The sequence below is a fragment of the Microplitis demolitor genome, chromosome 3 (assembly GCF_026212275.2).
Source record: "Microplitis demolitor isolate Queensland-Clemson2020A chromosome 3, iyMicDemo2.1a, whole genome shotgun sequence".
NCBI lineage: Eukaryota > Metazoa > Arthropoda > Insecta > Hymenoptera > Braconidae > Microplitis > Microplitis demolitor.
The window spans coordinates 20,850,095-20,869,966 of NC_068547.1; the positions used below are offsets into that span (position 1 = coordinate 20,850,095).

At 27.1% G+C, this 19,872-nt stretch overlaps 1 protein-coding gene across 5 annotated transcripts in view; it reads left to right on the forward strand.

Moving 5' to 3' along the window:
- The window catches only part of LOC103577530 (apoptosis-resistant E3 ubiquitin protein ligase 1), a 51,911-nt gene that overhangs the window by 25,956 nt on the left and 6,083 nt on the right, over positions 1-19,872 (forward strand). For 4 of the 5 annotated variants that reach the window (XM_008558206.2, XM_008558205.3, XM_014444236.2 and 1 more), the window contains 3 exons: positions 17,078-17,234; positions 17,467-17,672; positions 18,943-19,142. In XM_008558206.2, coding sequence (XP_008556428.1) covers positions 17,078-17,234; positions 17,467-17,672; positions 18,943-19,142 — 563 coding nt within the window. Of the gene's footprint in view, positions 1-6,649; positions 6,842-10,371; positions 10,664-17,077; positions 17,235-17,466; positions 17,673-18,942; positions 19,143-19,872 lie in introns of those variants that run through there. The other variant, XM_008558207.2, reaches the window with a different exon arrangement.

A 19,872-nucleotide genomic window follows, 5' to 3' on the forward strand; every position in this document is an offset into this window, starting at 1 on the left:
TTATTGTATTACTGATAATCGTGACATTCAATAATTTTTTTGTTTTCATTAACAAATTATACATTTACATTATCAAGAAAAATTATCGAAACAATGCGCAGTTAATTAAAATTTAAAAAGTCCGTATGGGTTTATCAAAATTATTTATGAGTAGGATTGTAGCAGAGATGAGACAATTTATTAAATTTTTTAAATTATTTTTAAAAACAAAACGCGCGTACCGATTTTTAAATTATCTAAATACGTATTTTTTAATTTCAATTCTATTTACATTTAATTTTTTTTATTGCTAACGCAAGTGGCACAGAGACAACTTTACGATGTCTTTTAAAAAAACAAGAAAATTTTTTTTTTGTCTCCAACTCAGATTTTTTCTATAAATAAGACATACAGATGTTGATTCTAGGAGTCGTAGGAAATTTGTCTTCTTTTTTCCGCCTTAAAAAGTCATTTCAATTTAAAAATCGTTTAGATGATAACTTAGTTGACCATTATTTGTAGTTACTTTTGTCGTCATTTGTGTTGTCTATTAAGCAGATTTTTTGGTGATGTTAATTTCTGATCATTTTGTCAACATTTTGATGTCTTATCGATGTGTCAAAAACCCTAAAAATTGACATCTTATAGATGTCACAGTCAAGTGTGCTACTTGGGAAATTTCGAAATTGCCAATTATCAGCTACATTCACACTCATTATTATATTTTATTAATACGACATTGTTTATTTGAAAGTATAACAATTGTTTTTTGTCTGCTGCTTTTACTATCATTCATTTTTTTACTGAACAAGTATTTTATTACTTGGCAAAAATATGTCTTTTATAAAGGAAGAATGTATTTATTATTATGGTAATTCATATTTGTCGAGATGTACAGAATGATTATAAGGGAAATGCTCATAAATGGAAATGGAAAAAAAATAGTAAACACAGAATCGATTAAAATATATACAAGAACTTATAAAAGTATTTTTAATTGGTAATGTGGGGTGCAGTAGGGGGACAAATTATTTAATTTGTGGTCCAGTAGATTTGGTTATGGGAAACAAAAATTTAAAAAATAGTTATTGGTCTACGAGTTGACAAACAAATAGAGCGAAAAATAAACTATTATTTTAAGAAAAGTGTACTCGAGTGTTCTTGAGTTTTGGTCGTAAAAATCTTGACCCTGATTTACTATTAGATAGGGGTAAGACTTGGAAAATAAAAGAAAAAGTAGAACAAAAAAAAAAATGATAGAAAATGTGTGATCGAGCTTCTTTGCCTTTGATATAATTTCCGCTGTGACCGAGTCATCAAAAGAAATAGCGAATTTTATCGATCTATGAAAATCACTATTTTCTGATTCTTTTAAATGTTCGTAGACTTCAACTGGGTGAAGAACAAATGGCTGAAGCGGGAAATAAAAAGGCCATTATAATAAAAGACATGAATTCAAGTTTCTCTGTATTGTTTTCTTGTAATTTCCGGTTCGCTAGTCGAGTTATCGAATCAAATGATAAATCTTATCGTATTGAGTATCTAATAGCCTTCTTTAAAACTTTTTATTGCCGAAACCAATAAGAGTTCTTTTTACATTTTAAATTTTTATAGCGAAAAGCTTAAAATAACTAATGAAAAACGTAAATAAATATAAAGAATACAGCAGCATTGAAAAAAGTATAACAAAAATTACGAACTTCATTAAAATTTTTTATTCATACTTCAATGATCTGGAAATTAATTAAATTTTTTTTTTTTTTTTTTTTTCGAAAAATTACATTTAATTTTTCAACGTCAGTAAATTTAGATTCTTCGACATGAATTTTTCTTTCCTCTTAAATTCTGTTCATCAAAAATTAAAATGTTAATTTATGTACAAAAATGAAACATTATAAAGAAGTTTTAAAAAATATTTTTATACGCTACTGAATAAAGTTCGGCAATTTATCAAGGATTACACTTCATATATCAACGTTAAAATCTTTCATACTTTATTACATGAAATGATAAATTACAAGACAATTTTTTTTTTCTTCTAAATAAGAAAAATTTTATTTTATTAAAAAAATTTCAAATATTTACAGTCAAAAATTTGCGGAATGAACGAGGATTTAGATAAAATCTAGATCCGATTTAGATATAATCTAGAAATTACTCCGCTGGAAAAACTCCGTATATGGGGTGATTTTTTCTAAAACTCCGAAGCTACGAGCGACTGAAAAAAATGATTTCTTGGCGCGAAAACAATTTTGCATTGTGAAATGAAAATAATGAGTTTATGAGGATTAAAAATAATTTCTCGCGTCAAAAAATTGTTCCTCTCTCCACGAAAATTATCATTTTTAATTTATAATGAAAAAAATTTCTTACGGCAAGTAAAAATTTTTCGGGTTAAAAGAATCTTTTTCTGTGTGATCACTCTGAGAATTCTCTTCCATTTTTTTACGGTGTTAAAATAAAATTACAGTGTTTATAAAAAGAGAGAAAACATTTTTAAAGATTCATTTTATTACAGAATTAAAAAATAAAGAATTATTTTTAAGTTCAAAGTTCCGTCTGCTCAAAACTTATGCTATTAAAATGGCAATTATTAAATTAGCATTAGTTTTAACTTACTGTTGTAATAACCTAGTTTTCTTGCCTAATAACTTTGTCAATTAGATTACCATTTTATAAAATAATATTATCATCTGCCATATATCTTTTTGAACTTTTCTCTCTGAAGCAATATCTTCTCATGAAATTCTACAGTATAAAAATTTGATTTTAAGAAAAGCAATAAACTAAATAACATAAAATCTATACCCCAAAATGTCGACGAAACGAGTTGGACTTTTTTACTATTAATATTTTATTATACTTTTTTTTTATCGTAAAAAGTTTTTGAATTTATTCTAATCCATTATCTTACTTATCAAGATAATGTATTTTAAATGTATAATATTCATAAACTTTTATAGAATATAGTATATGAAAAAATAAAAATATGAATTTGATAAACAAAATGTATGATCGAACTACGATTTCTTTACCATATTTTTTATAAACCAATCAATATTTTGGCTCCGTTTTAATTACTCTCAACTAATTGCATTTATTCAACAAATTTTGAACAAAAGAATTTCTATATTTTTTACTTACGGTATCCATTTAATTATTTTCTTTTGCTACCTAAAGATTTATTTATTAATTACAGTCATAATTTTCGAAACAAAAATTTTAATTTATCCAATAAAAAAAACTTGAATTACTGTATTATTCATAAACCAGCAGTATGATATTTTTATGACGTTATTTTATAGCTCACTAAATATGGTGTGCGCGCGAATTTTATTGTTTCGCATACACAAAAGCAAAACTTAATGCCTTATAAAAATAATATCACTTATAAAACTTGATAATAAAAAAAAGAAAATCTTCAAGTCAAAAATTTGAATTAAATTTGTTAAAAAAAATATATTTGGAAAAATTTGACCGATTTGAACGTCTTTGCGGCAATCGAAATTACTTTTGAGATTTAGCTTTGATTGAATTTTGAAGAAAATCGATCGAGCGGTTTACAAGTTATATGAAAAAAGCTTCAAAAACAAATTTTTTGATTTTTATTTTTCGTATAACTCGTAAACTACTTGACTGATCGATTTCAAAATCTGATCAAATCTAAATCTCGATGAATCCTTTCGATTACCGCTAAGAACGTTCATTCGTTTCAAATTCGTATCAAATACAAAAAGATATCGTACGACAAAAATTAGCTTATAAACACACACACACACACACACATGCGAACATTCATCCAGTAATAGTCAAAGTAGCATCCTAGGACCTCAAAACGTCGAAATCTGATTGAAACTTCATTTTTGACATTCTGAACAAAACCTATAATTTCCGTTTTTTTTTTAAATTTTCAATTTTTGTAGCGGGAAATTTAAAAAAAAAATTCTTACATATACAATTATTTGTTTTTATTTCAGTCCAATTTGCTCTACATTAAAACTATACGTCAAAAAAAAAATATATATATATATAGATACATATATATTGAGCGCTTGCGCAAATATTGATGTAAATTTAGTAAGCTTTATTGGCGAGATGAAGAGCTCATTTTGTCGACAGCATTAATGTCACTGTGCCATGTTTGCATATATAAAATACTACCTATCCACCCACCCCCTCTATTACCTGGTTTTATATTATACTAGTTCTCCGATGTTGTCATCCCAAGGGAAAAATAGAATGAAATAACAAAACCCGGAAGATGTATTATAGCTGATCGAGGAAATTGTTGGAGAAAATACGAACAGTAAAAGTTATATCATGAAACTTTATATTTTAAATTAAAATTCAAATGTATACTTTTGATGTTCTATTACACTCAATGCATACATAACTGGTAATATTTATTATAACGAGGAAAAAAAATTTTTGTAACCAGAAGATAGGAAACCTACCGCTATCAAACTTCTGCCTTAATATACGGATGACGAACAATTCGTTATGATAACGGTGTTTTTTTAACTAGCGAATTATTTCTTGTACCTAGCAATGGTTTGTAATTGCGAAAAAACTGTTGTGTTACAGTAAGAAAAATCTGTCTATCGGTTGACGTCGCAAGCCAGGCCTAAAACTTCCCGCTGTTTTCGAGCTCGAAGTTTTCTCTAGGATTTCTCTAGGATTTAACCTATGGTTCCATGGCTAATATGTTCTCTAAGCTTATCATGTTTGTTACTGCAAAGAAATTGTTCGTTCTCCCGTTTTGTGTTATGAGGACAAAACTGTCTTCTCCGTAAACTTTTTCTAAATTGTTATGATACATAATGCGGAGGAATTAAACTGGAGTTAAAAAAAATTAAGTCGAGTAATAAGGCATCAAAGGCTGTAGTATTTGAATTTGTATACTATTTACGAAAACTATTGCATTGTACTCTTGAAGTTTTCAAGTAGTAAAGAATCTCATCATTGCGACTTGAGAAATTTCTTCAATAGCATTTTTTTTTAATTATTTTATTTCTATCCTGAGTACCATCATGTACACTTCTTTGCACTTTTTTTAATTAATCAAGAGCTCCTTTGTGAAATTTTGAAGAATATAGCTAAAAATAAAAATAATAACAGAGTACGCTTGCGAGATCTACCTTTCCAGTAGACAACTTATTTAAAAAATCCAGCTCGATATAATCATTTTTCTTTATGTATTGAAATTCAGCAAAGTAAGTGAAATTTTTCCAAAGCTCAATTGACATTAAGCCTTAAACATTTACCCATTCACACATAAACATACATAGCACACATACTTGTTTATAATACAATCAAGAACAGAGTCTACATAGAAGCCGTTAAAACGAAATCACGAGCAAGACGAATAATTAACCCACTGCCCTGTGTCTTTATGTATACAGTATTTTGTGCAAAGTGACTACCGTGTGACTAATCTGATTTACTACGCTTGAGTACACCCTACAAATACACACAACATTCACTCTTGAAGTGACTCTCTTGACTTAACATTTATCCAATAAACTTTAACATGAATATCTCGTATTATAAATTTAAATGCTATTATACTTTCATTACAAACTCGTCGGTAATTTCTATAAGACTCTTATAAAAAAAAATGACTTTTACATTGGAAATGAAAAACAAAATAATGCCACTGAAAAAAAACTAAATTTCAAATATTTTAGTAAAATAAATTTTTTTTTTATTTTTAAAATTATTACCTGATATTTTAAAATATTGAATTAGAAAAAAACGATGATAGCCATGAAATATTAAAAGCTGGAAGATGATTAATAGGATGAAGCGTTGTCGCATTTGCGATTAGATTGTGAAAATTATCTTTCAGCTAGGGTGTGATTGATACCTGACACGACGTGTGAGGGAATAAAATTCCCTCCCCTAGGAAAAAAATCATGGTCACTATTTGACTCGTAGGATTAGGATAAAGATAAGGGGCATGGGTGAGCATGAGCTATGAAGGCGAGAGTGATAAGACTTGCCACCACTGTATGTATATTTTCTCGTGGGCATATAAAGGTTGATGGGGATGAACACGCGCTCTGTGTGCAATAGCACGATATAAAAAGAGTTAGATAGTAAAAAGTATAGGGTGAGATAGAGGAAGAGGAAGAGGATGAAGATGAGGATGAAAAGGTATATAGTTGGAAAGCGCAAAGTGGTGGCAACTTTAGCTGGTGGGGACAAGGGTTGCTCGAGCCATGTAATCGTATTGTATGCAGTCGACTAGCGTGACTCTACACGTACAGATCGCGGTATTATCCGCGTGTCTATAATTTTGAAAAATAATTTATATTTTTATTTTATTATTATTATTATTATTGTATACAATATTTTAAATTACAATTTAGTATTCGGTATTTGATGATAGATAAAAAATATTAAGATACGTGATACGTGACTTAAAATGTTTGATTTAAATTATCGATATGTAATAAAAAAAAATTTACTGAATAGTAATTTTAAATTTAATAATACGGTGATAGTTACACGCCTTTGACATATTTATTTCGAGACATTAGAATTATTTTAATTGTGAAATTAAAAGAATTAATAAATTTTGATTTGAAAAATTGATTAATAATATTAATTAAGGGGCCTTGTTAGATTCAAAAATTTAGAACTTTTTTTTACTTGATATAAAAGTAATTTTGAGGTGATAAAAAATTTCCTGTGCCTGTAAAAAAATCTAAATTTAATAATTGAAGAATTATAAAGTTTTACATCTTATTGGTTTTATGTTTGCACGGCATTTAAGCCGTTGATAAATAGCTTCATAAAATTGCGGTTGTCATCGTGACATATTAGTAGTGTAATCTAAAGTATCCGGTATACAATGAAGGTAAATCATTTTCTCAAGTGATTTGTTCAATAAATCATTTTTTTTTTTTTTTTTTTTTTTTTTATTATTAATTACACATATATATATTTCCATTAATTTTATCTACCGCCATTTAATATTTAACGAATCAATTACTTTGATTGCTACAAATGTCACTAAGTAATTAAATAATAGTTAACAGAATATTATATATCTCATTGCATTACTATATTTTATCTCCTCATTGAAATGAAAAAAAAAATTTTTTATTAGTAAACTTCTTTTTAAATTTTTTTAAAAATAATCCCATAAAATTTATCGTATTATTCAACAGAATAATTTCACTATCCAATTTAAATTATTCTGTATGCAATTAATATGACAAGTGATCTGTTAAAAAAATATTCATAGAACCGAAAATAATTAAATATCCAATAATTGAATTCGAGCGAGTAAAAAATGAATAAATTTTTAAATAATTCAATATAAATTCAAATGGCAACGACTAGACTCACGTATAGATAACATAAATATGTATTAAGTTAACGAAAAATGCTGTAGGTAAAGAAATTGGAATTTGCCGACAGCGAATGTAATACACAATATTATCGAATTAGCAATTAAACCATATCTACATATTAAAGCACATACATATATAATTACCCGCTTATCGTTCTCGTTTCCTTATCCTCCTTTGGTTTGGCCTTTACCTTTTATACCGTAATTAAAATTACAAAATATATATCTATATATACTAAATGAATCGTATGCTACACATATATGTAAATTCTTAGACACGAGATCAAATTCTGACGTCATAGTTTCGATCTTTTAAAAGTTAACCCACTATAATACGTATATATATAATATATAGACATATATATATAGAATATAAACTTAAGCTGTGTTGTTGCGACACGATCAAGATCTGAACTTTTCACAAGTTTTACTCGAATTTACGTTCGTTCCATAGCAAGTCAGTTGTGTACACACTTGGTCTAATTCTTCTGCATTGCAGATATATCGTGTTATTTATACATAAATAAATTTTCAAGTGCTTGTTCTTGACACTGCTATTTAACGAAAAAAAAAATATTAAATTTTAAATATTAAACATATTCAAATTATTAATATTAGTATCTACCGCAATTATTTTCCATATAATTTATTCGTCAGAATCTAATTCACAAGCTCTCGAACTTTTTTATTTTATTTCTTGTTAAATAAATTTTTTTAATGAATGCAATATTTTTTATTTTAGAAGTAATAGCGCTTATACTCGACCTATATGGTACGTTTTATTATATACATCGTATTGCGTGTATACACCTCCGAAATCGATTTTTTCAAAAGTTGGCCGAGACTTTGTACATGCACATGCACCTATATAAATATATATATGTATTCCAAGTCCACACATCACTTGAATTCAATCTTTTATGCAGAACGAATTTTCACGCTTTTGATAACTTTTTCAGAAGCCTTTTAACTTTTTCATATTTTTCACTATTTGTTAAAAATTCATACACGTTTAAGACTTTACAGTTTTCATTTTTACTCTACTTTTTTTTTTCTTATCAATTTAATCTTCAACTTTTAACTTCAATGAAATTTTCTTCTTCCACAATAACATATTTTAGTCAGGATATATATTATTCATGTATTAAAACATGAGTGCAAAAATTATCATAAATACTTTCTTGAAAAATGAAAAGAAAATAAAAAACATTTCTATTAAAATCTCTTAATAGCTTATTATTAAAGTGTCTATTAGAAAAATGATTAGAAAGTTTCATAAAGTATAAAAAAATAAGTGTATAAAATAAAAATAACTTAATCTCTACAACTAAATCCCAGTTACAGTGGAAATGATGAAAATCTCGTTTAAATCTCATTCAAACTTTTTTTATTCCCTCCTTTTTATCTTTTTCAATCAATTTCTTTTTTATTTCCTACTGTGATTTTTAAATTGAATGATATCGATTAACTCTAACGGTACACACACACACATACATATATATATAAGAATATAATATATATGTTTTTAAACAATGGACGATGAATAATAGTCTAAATAAAATTCACGTTATGCTCAATAATACTCAAGTCCAGTGTGATAAATCAACTGCAACTATAGTGGATTATTAATGCCACATATATCAACCTACATTTAACATTTATACATCACCCATCACACTTTCACAAGCACAAAATACCCTGTAGACATTCACACAGCTTTACAAATATTTACATTTCGTCCTCGTGTCCACTAGAGGACGAAAATTCTCTCGAGATTTCCATTATATCATAAACATGACATTATTTCGCGTTACATTGTCTGTAACAGCACCTCTACTTCGCAAATCTTATAAGACATAACTCGTGCCTATAAACATATCAAAAACAAGCTTCTCACTTTCATAAATCTACCCCAAGATCAAGCTCAAACTAAAACTTTTTTATTTTCATTTATTCAAATTTAATCAAACATTAATCTCAACTTACCGCCTCAATCTGGTAATCCTATTAATTTTTTTTTTATCCTACCATTTATTTCAATTAATTATTGACCGTCACTTTTATCTTATTCGAAGTTTCATAAATCACTCGTTTAAGCTCATACTTTTTAAATTTACCTAAAAAAAAAAGTTACAGAGAAATCCATTGAGTTTTTCTCAACAGAATTTTCCACTAAAGAAAAAGTCGGTTTGAAAACCAACTCGGCATTAGGGATGAAATCCCAAGCTTCGCGGTTTAGTATACATACATACATACATACATACATACATATATATGTAGTATTGAGTCCAAAAAGCATGTTAGTATATAATGTATAAAAAGAGCATATATCCAAGAATTTTTAAATCGATTCTTTCGTCAGCTCTCATAATGCTCGCGCCAAGTGAAGACTACCCTCTCATCCATAGTCATGAGTATGTGTGACATACATAAGTCGTACTTTACCTTTTTATCTCTTATCTTAGTCTCTGCCTATATATATAGCGACTCATTCTATTGCATCTTGAAATTTATTTCTTCTCACTCTCGGGTCTTTTTTGTCTCAACACAACCCCTTTTTTACGAGCACTGTAATGCTCTGACGATACCAACCTTCCATCCCTCAAGCACACACATTGCTGAGAAAGGATCGTTAGTATCTAAGTAATGTCGGTAAAGGATATCTATAGTGAAAGGTCAAGAGTCCACGCGAGGTCACGAGGCTTTCTCTGATCGTTACACATGCACTTTTGGTAGTAGACTTTTTGTGTAATTTTACATTTTATAAATAAGACGGAAGCCGAGCTTGAAGTTTAACGGAGGAAGTTTACCCCTTAAACTTGAAAACTCTCGTAATAATACGATACTAATGGTTATTATTATTATAAATTTCTTACTTGAATTAATAACTGCCGGCAAGTATCGACAGCTTTACTTACAGCAATTAACGTGTAGTATTTCACTGACAACTTTAATTATTTTCTGAAATATTCATATTTTTTAACAATTTTTTTTAACTTTTTTATTTCGTTTTTTAAATTTTTCTCTCCAAGACTTACGATATTTACAATGTGTTGACAATTATTGTTGTTGGGAAATATATGAGTGCTTGACTTGAAAGCAAACGGAAGATCAAAGAACAAAAAGATAAAAGAGAATAGAGGAATAAATAAAGAGAGAAATAAAATAAAAATAAGGTATAAAAAAAAAAGGAATTTTGATTAAATTGAGTTATGCCGGACAAAAATCCGGGAAATCGAAATGGGCAGCGAAACAAGAAGTTCTTTGTCGATGAAATATCATCGATTGGTATGTCACTGCGACCGAGTGGCAGTTCCTCGTCCGGTGAGTTTTAAATTCAAATTTTGATCATTTTTTCATCAATTCTTTTCTCAAGTTTCATTTTCCTTAAAGTTATTATTCTTAACTTGATGAAAACTTTATGTTGTAACTTATATTGACTGCATATTTTAAAAAAAAAATTCATTCATTCTATCAAACATTTCTATAAATTTACATATTTATCATGGTTTTATTTTTCTTAGTCGTTTTCATGACTTAATTCTTGAAACTTTTAATACATTGTATATTCTTTACAATGAACATAATAATATACCACCTTCTATTATTAAATTGCTTTGTGTTATATATTTTACTATTAAAACACTTCACTCTAAACCAATTATATATGTACATTGTATAATGAAACCATAATTGATGTTTTAATTTAATAATTCAAGAGTTACAGATGCTAAATTTATTACTTTTATTATTACATCTACTCAGAAATTTTCTACTAGAAATTACTCTGCAAATTGAAGAAATTTTAGGACATGTGTTTTAAAAATTGTTTTTAGTCTTTTATGGTGAAAAAGATACTCTCAATAGTACACCATAAAAAAAAATTGTAATGGCTGATGTCTAATGCAAAATAAAAAAAATATCGCAGCAAGTTTTAATCAAGCAGTTTTTTTTTGTTATTTACATTAAGTATTCGTTCTCAGTAAATTTATCTAGAAGTTTATAACTGTTGTACTAGATTATGCCGTCTATATAAATTTGTATGGAAGAAAAAAAAAGACTTGAAATAAAAAAAATATATATAAAGACAATGATAAATTATAGTATATACATATACATTTATATTTAAGCGCAGATAAAATTTTAGTGAATTTTACTTGTTCATTAAAAACAATGAGTAAAGCGTATGCGCAAATGAACATTAAATAATACAGGAGAATATTTTTTTTTTACCACGGGTCCCGTAGTTGAGAGCTTTTTACTCCAAACGAGTCATAACCACTGGATAATTGAATTTATATTTTATTATTATAAATTACCCATTTTGTTATTTTTTTTATTATATCAACTATTTAATGCTCTCATTATTATTAATACTATTTAGTATTTATTAATTTAAATATTTGATTACTAATTGCATAAAAAATTTAAACACCGCCCAGTTATTTTTAAATTATAAAGGACTAAAATAAATACATACAAAAAAATTTTACGAATAGTATTAAACAAAAAATATAATATGTATATGTTTTGCACAAGTGTTATTTTCACTGAGACAAAATTAGTTATCTTTTGAAAATCATTTACTATTTTTTCCACATATATTATCTTATCCTTTATTATTACTTTTTTAATATAATGAATATGTCCTAGTTCAGTTTTTAAATTACTTAATCAAATATTGGAATGAGTTGTTCTCACGACAATTCATCGTCGTGATTATGATACTATCGATTTCTGGTATCCATAAAAATTAATTACCATAATCATGTTTTATTTATAACATCATATAAAATATATTGTGCATAGACTTTTTTACATTATAATTTATTGATTACGAAAAGTTATTAATAATATTATTGTAGCTAATTATTACACGATGACGTTATTAATATTAAACAAATTTAATATGACATTAAGTATTAACATATTTTATATAAATTTTATATAATATAAAATAAAAATTCGAGAGGAATTTGATTACTATACAAAAGTGAGATTTTAAATTTTGTAATGTGTAAAAATACTTTGTCATTTTTCAAACTCGGTTTGGTCTATGACTCTGAAATATTGGTGATACTGAAATTAGCCGATATCTAAAAATTTTTTAATTTTTTTCAAAACGATAAAATCTAAAAAGTTAGTTGTCTACTAACTCCGGGACCATAAAACAATATGGTAAGCAATTGGGCATATTATCTTTAATTAAAATTACTAGATAGCGGCCTTCTTTTTCTATATATTTTTTCTTATACATTTTTTTAAATTGTCATAATTAACATACAGTTTAGTTTTTAAATATTTTTTAATTTTCCACCTTCGCGTTGACTTGAAAAAAATGTTAAAGTTTGAAAAATTTTGTCAAAACCGAAAAAAGTGAAGCCTCACTCTGAAATATGACTGATTTATTTTTCAATTTGACTTCGTGAAAATTTTAAACCGATTTTATTTTCTTAGAAAATAGTAGTCAAGAGTTAATAAAACAACATTAATATTACGGAAAAAATTTTCTTAAACATTCTATACTATTGTTTTTAGTAAAGGATATACTTTATATAATTTTCTATACATAAACATTGATATATTTGAGTAATTCCATCCAGTAGTAGTACAAGTTCTAAAATTGACAGAATTTCGAATAGCTTACGATATTGAAACAATGTCTGAACTAGCCCGCTGGTGCCAGCAAAATCAAATTATACTTTGCTATAACAGTACATTATACATAAAGCTGCTTGTGCAGAATAATATCGCGCCGAAATCAACACGATCGATACAACAGTAACCTTGGACCACAAGCAAATGTAATAAACAGTTACTCTATATTCCAAGACAATCTCAATGAGTATTAAATCTAGCATTTCGGTTGGATTCATAAATACCCGCATATCGCCTACAATCTACCATATAAATTATATCATGACGTTTACGATAACTTATGCCCTATCTCAATCAATACCAAAACCCTCACAAATCAATTCACAATTACCTTCATACATAAATTTGAATCATACGGAGCCATTCTATTCGATAATTCAAAAAAAATTATTCAAATTCTTTATCAATAGTTATAAAAATTTAAATGAATTTCTTACGATCTAATTCTACTATAAACTGTTAATCAAACTCAACCATAAAGTTTTTACTTGAAATTAAAGCTATAAAATTTATAATTTATACTTCATATAAAAAAATTTGTAATCTAAATATCGTAAGGATTACATCTATTTTTTAAAAAGTTCAGAGGTTAAGGTTTATAAAAATAAAATAAACACTGCCAAGTTTATGAGAGCACTTTAATCGATCTTGGTATCATTACATGATGTCAAAATAATTTATAGCATATCGTAATCTCTGAAAGCATTATACATTAACATTATTGTCGGTCATGAGTTGAGTTACTATTCATGATTATGTGATCAATAACTCATTTAATATTACATATGATACTACATAAATAGATATATATATATATATATATATATATAGATTGAGTAGTTATTAAGATGAAATAAGATCATAACCGAATTTTAGTAGATTTCTTCTTCTTTTTTCTTCAGCGTGAAAAACACTGTTTAGCTCATCTAACCAACCTACAAATTTTTTTGTTGGTCATATTTAATTAACCCAACACGAAAAAAAATAAACTTTAAAAATTAGTGTTCGAAATTATAATCCGGAACCCGGGTGTCAATTTAGGGAATTTTAACATTCCAAATGATAAATTTTATAATACATGTCGTCAAATTTCTAAGAATCAATTACGATTTTTTGAAGTCTTCTGGAAGAATGCTAGCACATAAAAATAAAGGAAGATAATTTCTCAAGGATTTGACTATGTCAAATAGTAATTTTTCTTGCATAGACAATAAATTTTCATACTTATCCTGTAATTAATCACGTTTTAATCATAAATGAAAAAAATTACTATTTAGAATTATAGTATTTACTGATCACTTTATCATTATATGACTTGTCGTTCTCAATTTATATGATTCATTTTTTCCGTGAATGCTAACATCCAGACCTTAATTTGAAAAACAGAAAATTTTTTTAAAAATATTTAACTTAAGTGATTAATATTTAACTTAAGTAATTATTTGAATTAATTTAATTTAACTGAGAATAGAATAGAGTTGAAATAAAATATATATAAGTATGCTTGCATCAGTTTTCCACTTTCCAGCTCATTTAACTTTGTAAGTTATTGCAAGTTACAAATGAAAAGAAAATAAAAATGAAAAAATCGTGAATGGCACAACGCCAAGAGGATACTGTCCAATGTCTTAGCCAATTTTTAAGAAAGCTCTTTGTCGTTGTCTCTTTGAAATAATTTATTTCACGATTTTTCAACAGCGATAGTGTCAACTCTGAACAAAGAAAAAAGTCTATAGTACAAGAGTAGAGTCCGTGAAGCTATTGTTAAAGAAAATCACTGAAAATTCACAAGGGAAATTTATTTTTTCCTTCATAACTTGGGTCTCTGGCGGCATTTAAATCTTATTTAAGGATAAAACAATGCTTTGGTATTTTACGCGATTCACATTTATAACAAGTTTTATTTTTTTATTACTTTTGTTGCCCTAATTCAAGTTATTACACAAGTTATTGTTTTTTTGTTTTATTTTACTACGATTTAATTGAGGATTTAAAGCGCATTTAATGTTTTATAAATAAGTTTTGTTGAAAGTGTTTTAGTATTTTGTTATGTTTTATTATATATCATCAAGATGGATGTTTTTTTTTGCCTCAAGTGTTTTCACTGTTCAAATGCATCCTTATGAATACTTGAGATGTTGCAGTTCTCAAATTCAATTCTATATTTATACGTAAAAGCCTTGTCAATACTTGATAGAAAAATATTTTTTAAGTCTTACGAGCATTGAATTTTGATAAGAGCTACACACTGGCGAAAAACTATTGTATTTATGAAACAGTTTTAATATTTATTGTCAATACTTCACCTATTTTTTTAATTTTTCATTGCGAAATTAAAAAAAAAACGGCAACTTATTGATTTCTGTCCGAAGCAGCAGGAAGTTTTCAGGCTGGCATATAAAGTCAACAAATTTCTCGAGTTTTTAAATTAATTGAAGGAATTCTGTTTTAAAAAAATTTAATTACGAAAAAAAAAAAAAAAAAAAAAAAAAAAACATTGTTTTTAATGAAAAATTATTTTCATCAAGCTGTTTGAAAAGTAAAAAAAAAATAAAAAAGAATATTAAAATGTTATAGATTAAACTGACAAGTTTACTTCTAAAAAGTACTCTGAATTTTCATCTGTAAAATTGAACTCTTATTTCTTATTTTTTTTACCTTTAGGCAGCTCAATAAAATATGTTTCCTATTGAAAAAAAAAAAAAAAAAAAAAAAACTTTTTCAATTAAGTTTTTTCCAGTTTTCAATTTTTAATCTCCAGAAAATACAACCTTAATTATGTTTTCCTAATCTCAATTTATAAGATTACCAGATAAACAAAACAAAAAATACCATAGATAAAATATAAAAAAAGACAATGAAATTTTTTTTATCAAAATTGTGAGATAATATTTTTTAATCCTTCCTCAATTAATGCACTCGAGTATCTCAAACATATTTACCAGCTGACGCAAATTCGATAAATTTTAGGATACACAAAAATTCAGAGAATCACATACTCAGCGTTCTGATAAAATAGACGCTGATAGCAACCCAGCCAACCATATTACCGGCTATATACACAACATTTATATACCTCTATATATATATAAAAGGCAACCTGTATCTATCTTTATACGAAATAGACAAGATACAGAATTTTATATAGTCTACAGAATACCCGAGAAAATTGGGTAAAATGTCAAGATAAATTCTATTATGATGCTCAACTAGAGCATCTCTAAATACTTTATTTTTATCACAACAAATACTAATTTCATGTGTTCAAACTTTTTTTTTTTATACAGAGCGACCGGTCCAGTGAACAAACGCGACTAATAAATTAATACTATTTAATTTTTTAAAATTATTTAGATTTTAATCACAATTGCATAAAAAAATTACTTCATTGCTGTTTGATTGTCAACTTCCAGACCTTCAATTATAATTTTTCTGCATCTTCCTACATAAAAATATTAAAAAATACGACCGCTTTACTGACTCAGTCTCCCGACGTAGAAAAAAAATACTAGTAATATTAATAAATTCACTGAGATATAGATTAAAAAATAATTACAGTTTATATCAGTATTATAATTAGAATTTTCAAATTTTGTAGGCTAAAATTTATTTACCAAATTTCGTTCAGCTCCAAATTGATAACAACTATAAATCATTTTTATTTAAATCTATTGCTTTAATATCTTACAATTCATTAATGAAATTTGAATTCGGTTACGACAGTAGGAAGTCTTTGAATATTTAAAAAAAAATGGAAACACTGTCTGGGAACACCTTCAATCAAAAAATTTATTTTTGAAATGACGTTTCACTTTATTCTTGTGACTTTTTTAAATTCTGGAGCATTCCAAACAAAAATTATATTAATAAAACATTTTCCAAAAATTTGTAACTTTAGTAACAATAATAGCCATTTAAAAAGAAGAAATATAAAACATATTAATTTGAAATTGTATTAATCATTAGTCAGATTAAAATAAAAATTTAAGGATATCACCATAAAATAAATTAATTTTAGTGATATTTATTTAGTTAAGACAAATGTAAATTAAATGAAAGCACTGTTTATCTTTTGAAAAGGAATATCAAGTCTCGCAAGTTGTGGTGAAGTTGGAGCTTTACCGGAATTACCGCCACAGGATGAAGAACGTTTGCAAAGAGCAGCACGCCTGTTACAACAACGACTGGTACTACGACAGTGGCTAAGCGATTACGGTCTCAGCTCTTATTACCAAAAGTAAGTCATACTTATGTTGCTTCAGCAAACTTTATATGAATAATAAATAGCTATATTCTAAAATCTTATTGAAGATCCTTTCGATTTTCCATTACATATATACATATATATTCACGGATAAATACTATGTTAATGAAAATTAAATTAATAATGGATAATTTAGTGACGGTGATAAGATAGAGACGAAGAAAAGTTTAATTATTAATTTATTAATGTGATAACTTTGTTATAGACTAATGCAGATGGATGTGTTATCCTTGGAAGATGTATACTGGGTTGAGGATAATGAAGCGCGTACTACTCTTGGGAAAGATCTCCCAAGGTGGATTCAAGCACGTCAAACTTTGCCGACATCCAAAGACGATCTTGAGGCATTGAAAGCCGATTTATGGAGCTCGGTTGTTAAAAATAGTCAACACCAAGATGCCTGGACCTGGGGTAAATTTTATAATATTTATTCATGATTAAATTTATCAGCTTTTAAGTTTTGACTTAACTATCAAAGAAAATTATTAAAGAGATTCAAGCGACAAATTTAAAAGCTTCTGAACTAAAAAATATGACACGAAAAATTTTACTTTTTTAGCTATGTCGCATTTTCTGCGGCCCCTTATCAATATTGCGTCACTCCAAAATCATTCAGCTGAAAAAACAAACTCTCTATTTACTCCGTATAAGGAGTAATTTTTTCTCAAGCTCCAGAACTTCGATTGACAAAATGAATGCGGATTTGAATAAAATCCATATTCACTCTCGATTTTTTACAGTCTAACTACTAGGGCTTAAGATTGCTTAGAATATGTCGACAGAAGCTTATTCTTAATTAGACAATCGTACAAAAATTCAAGGAGAATTTTAATTTTTACTCATTTATTTGATAGTATAAATCGCTACTCTAATTCTTATATCGTAAAAAGTTTTTACACCCGGTAGTAATACACCCAGTTCTTACTGAGCAACATAAAACCCATAGTTCCAGTAGTATGTATAGATATGTTAGGAATGACGACAGATAAATGTGAAATATGATAGAAAATCATCGAATTTGTGCCAAGTCGTTGCAAAATTTACGCATGGAAACACAAATCATACATGCATACGTTTAAACTTTTCAATTTCAATTCTGACTTGTCGTATTCTCTTTTTATTTTATTCTCTTTAGAGTTCTATCAGCTCACGGAATAAAAAGAGAATAAAAAGTTTCTAGCGTATTCGTTTTATCTAAGAAAAAATAAAATAATTTCAAAACTGACCATGAAAGTCAAAGAAAAAAAAATTTTATGCAAACTACAAATTTCCATAATCGCATTTTCTGGAAATTGTTTTTTTCTATTTCACGCCAATGTAATTATTTTTACAGAAATTAATAATTCATTTAATTACTATTCGGGTATTAAAAAATAAAAAAATTGAAATATTATTCATATATTAAAATAGATATTCTGTTATACTTTTACATTATAATTTATAATTTAATATAATATTTCCCGTAAAACTTTAGTACTTATAGACATTAACATTATATTAATTTTTCGACAAAGATAATAATGCTCTGGATGTTATAATTCAGAAACAGTTACAAAGTTTATAATTAAAGTCAGAGAGTTAATAAACTAAATATTTCATTTAAAAACTGACGAAATCAACAAAAAACAAATAAATAAAATATTACAGAAAATAAAATACAATGAACGAATTTTTTTTACAGGGGGAATGTTAGTAGTTTCAGTATCAGTAGCGGGGTTGGTTACCCTCGCGGCGATGACCCAACCAGCATTGGCACCAGAGGCGAAGCACTCACTTCTTCAGTATGTAACTGGAAAATATTTGCTGCCGAGCAATTGCCGTGTTCATTTTGAATGGGAAGAACCACAGTTAGTTGGAGAAACTATGACGTTTACTGTTAAAGTACGTTTATTTATTTATTTTATTTTCATTTCCTCGATTCAAAAGTTTTTTTCATTGTACGCACACTGAAAAATCTCAAAAGCAGTGGACCCTATGAGCCAACCCCAAACTTCCCGCTGTTTTCAAACTCGAATATGTCGTTATTCGTAAATTTTTCATCTTCTCGGACTCAAAGGAAAACCAAAAAAAATCTATTTCGCTGAAAAAAGTAATTTTAGTCTGACGATATCTTTGGAAAAAATTGACCAACTTGCGGCAATCGAAAATACTATTTGAAACTTAGCTTTGATTATTTTGAAGCAAATCAGCCGAGTGGTTTACAAGTTATGTAACAAAAACCTAAAAAACAAATTTTTTTTTAAATTTTATTATTCAAATCTAATTAACTTTAAGTCTTAATGAGCCTTTTAGGTTTATTCGTTCCAAAAATATCATGCGACAAAAATTAACACACACACACATACACACATACAGGCGCCCATTGGAAAATAGTCAGAAAACTTTCCCAGGATCTGAAAACATCAAGATTTTATAAAAACTCGATTTTTAAAAATCGAACCGAAAATAATGACTTTTTTTTTTTTTAATTTTAAATTTTCATAGCGGGAAGTTTAAAAAACAAACTAGTTAGTAATAAATAAAGTAAAATCTGAAATTACATCATTGTAATTTATAATTAATAGTATATTTATTGAAAAGTACTCTTCAAATCATAATAATTATAATATGT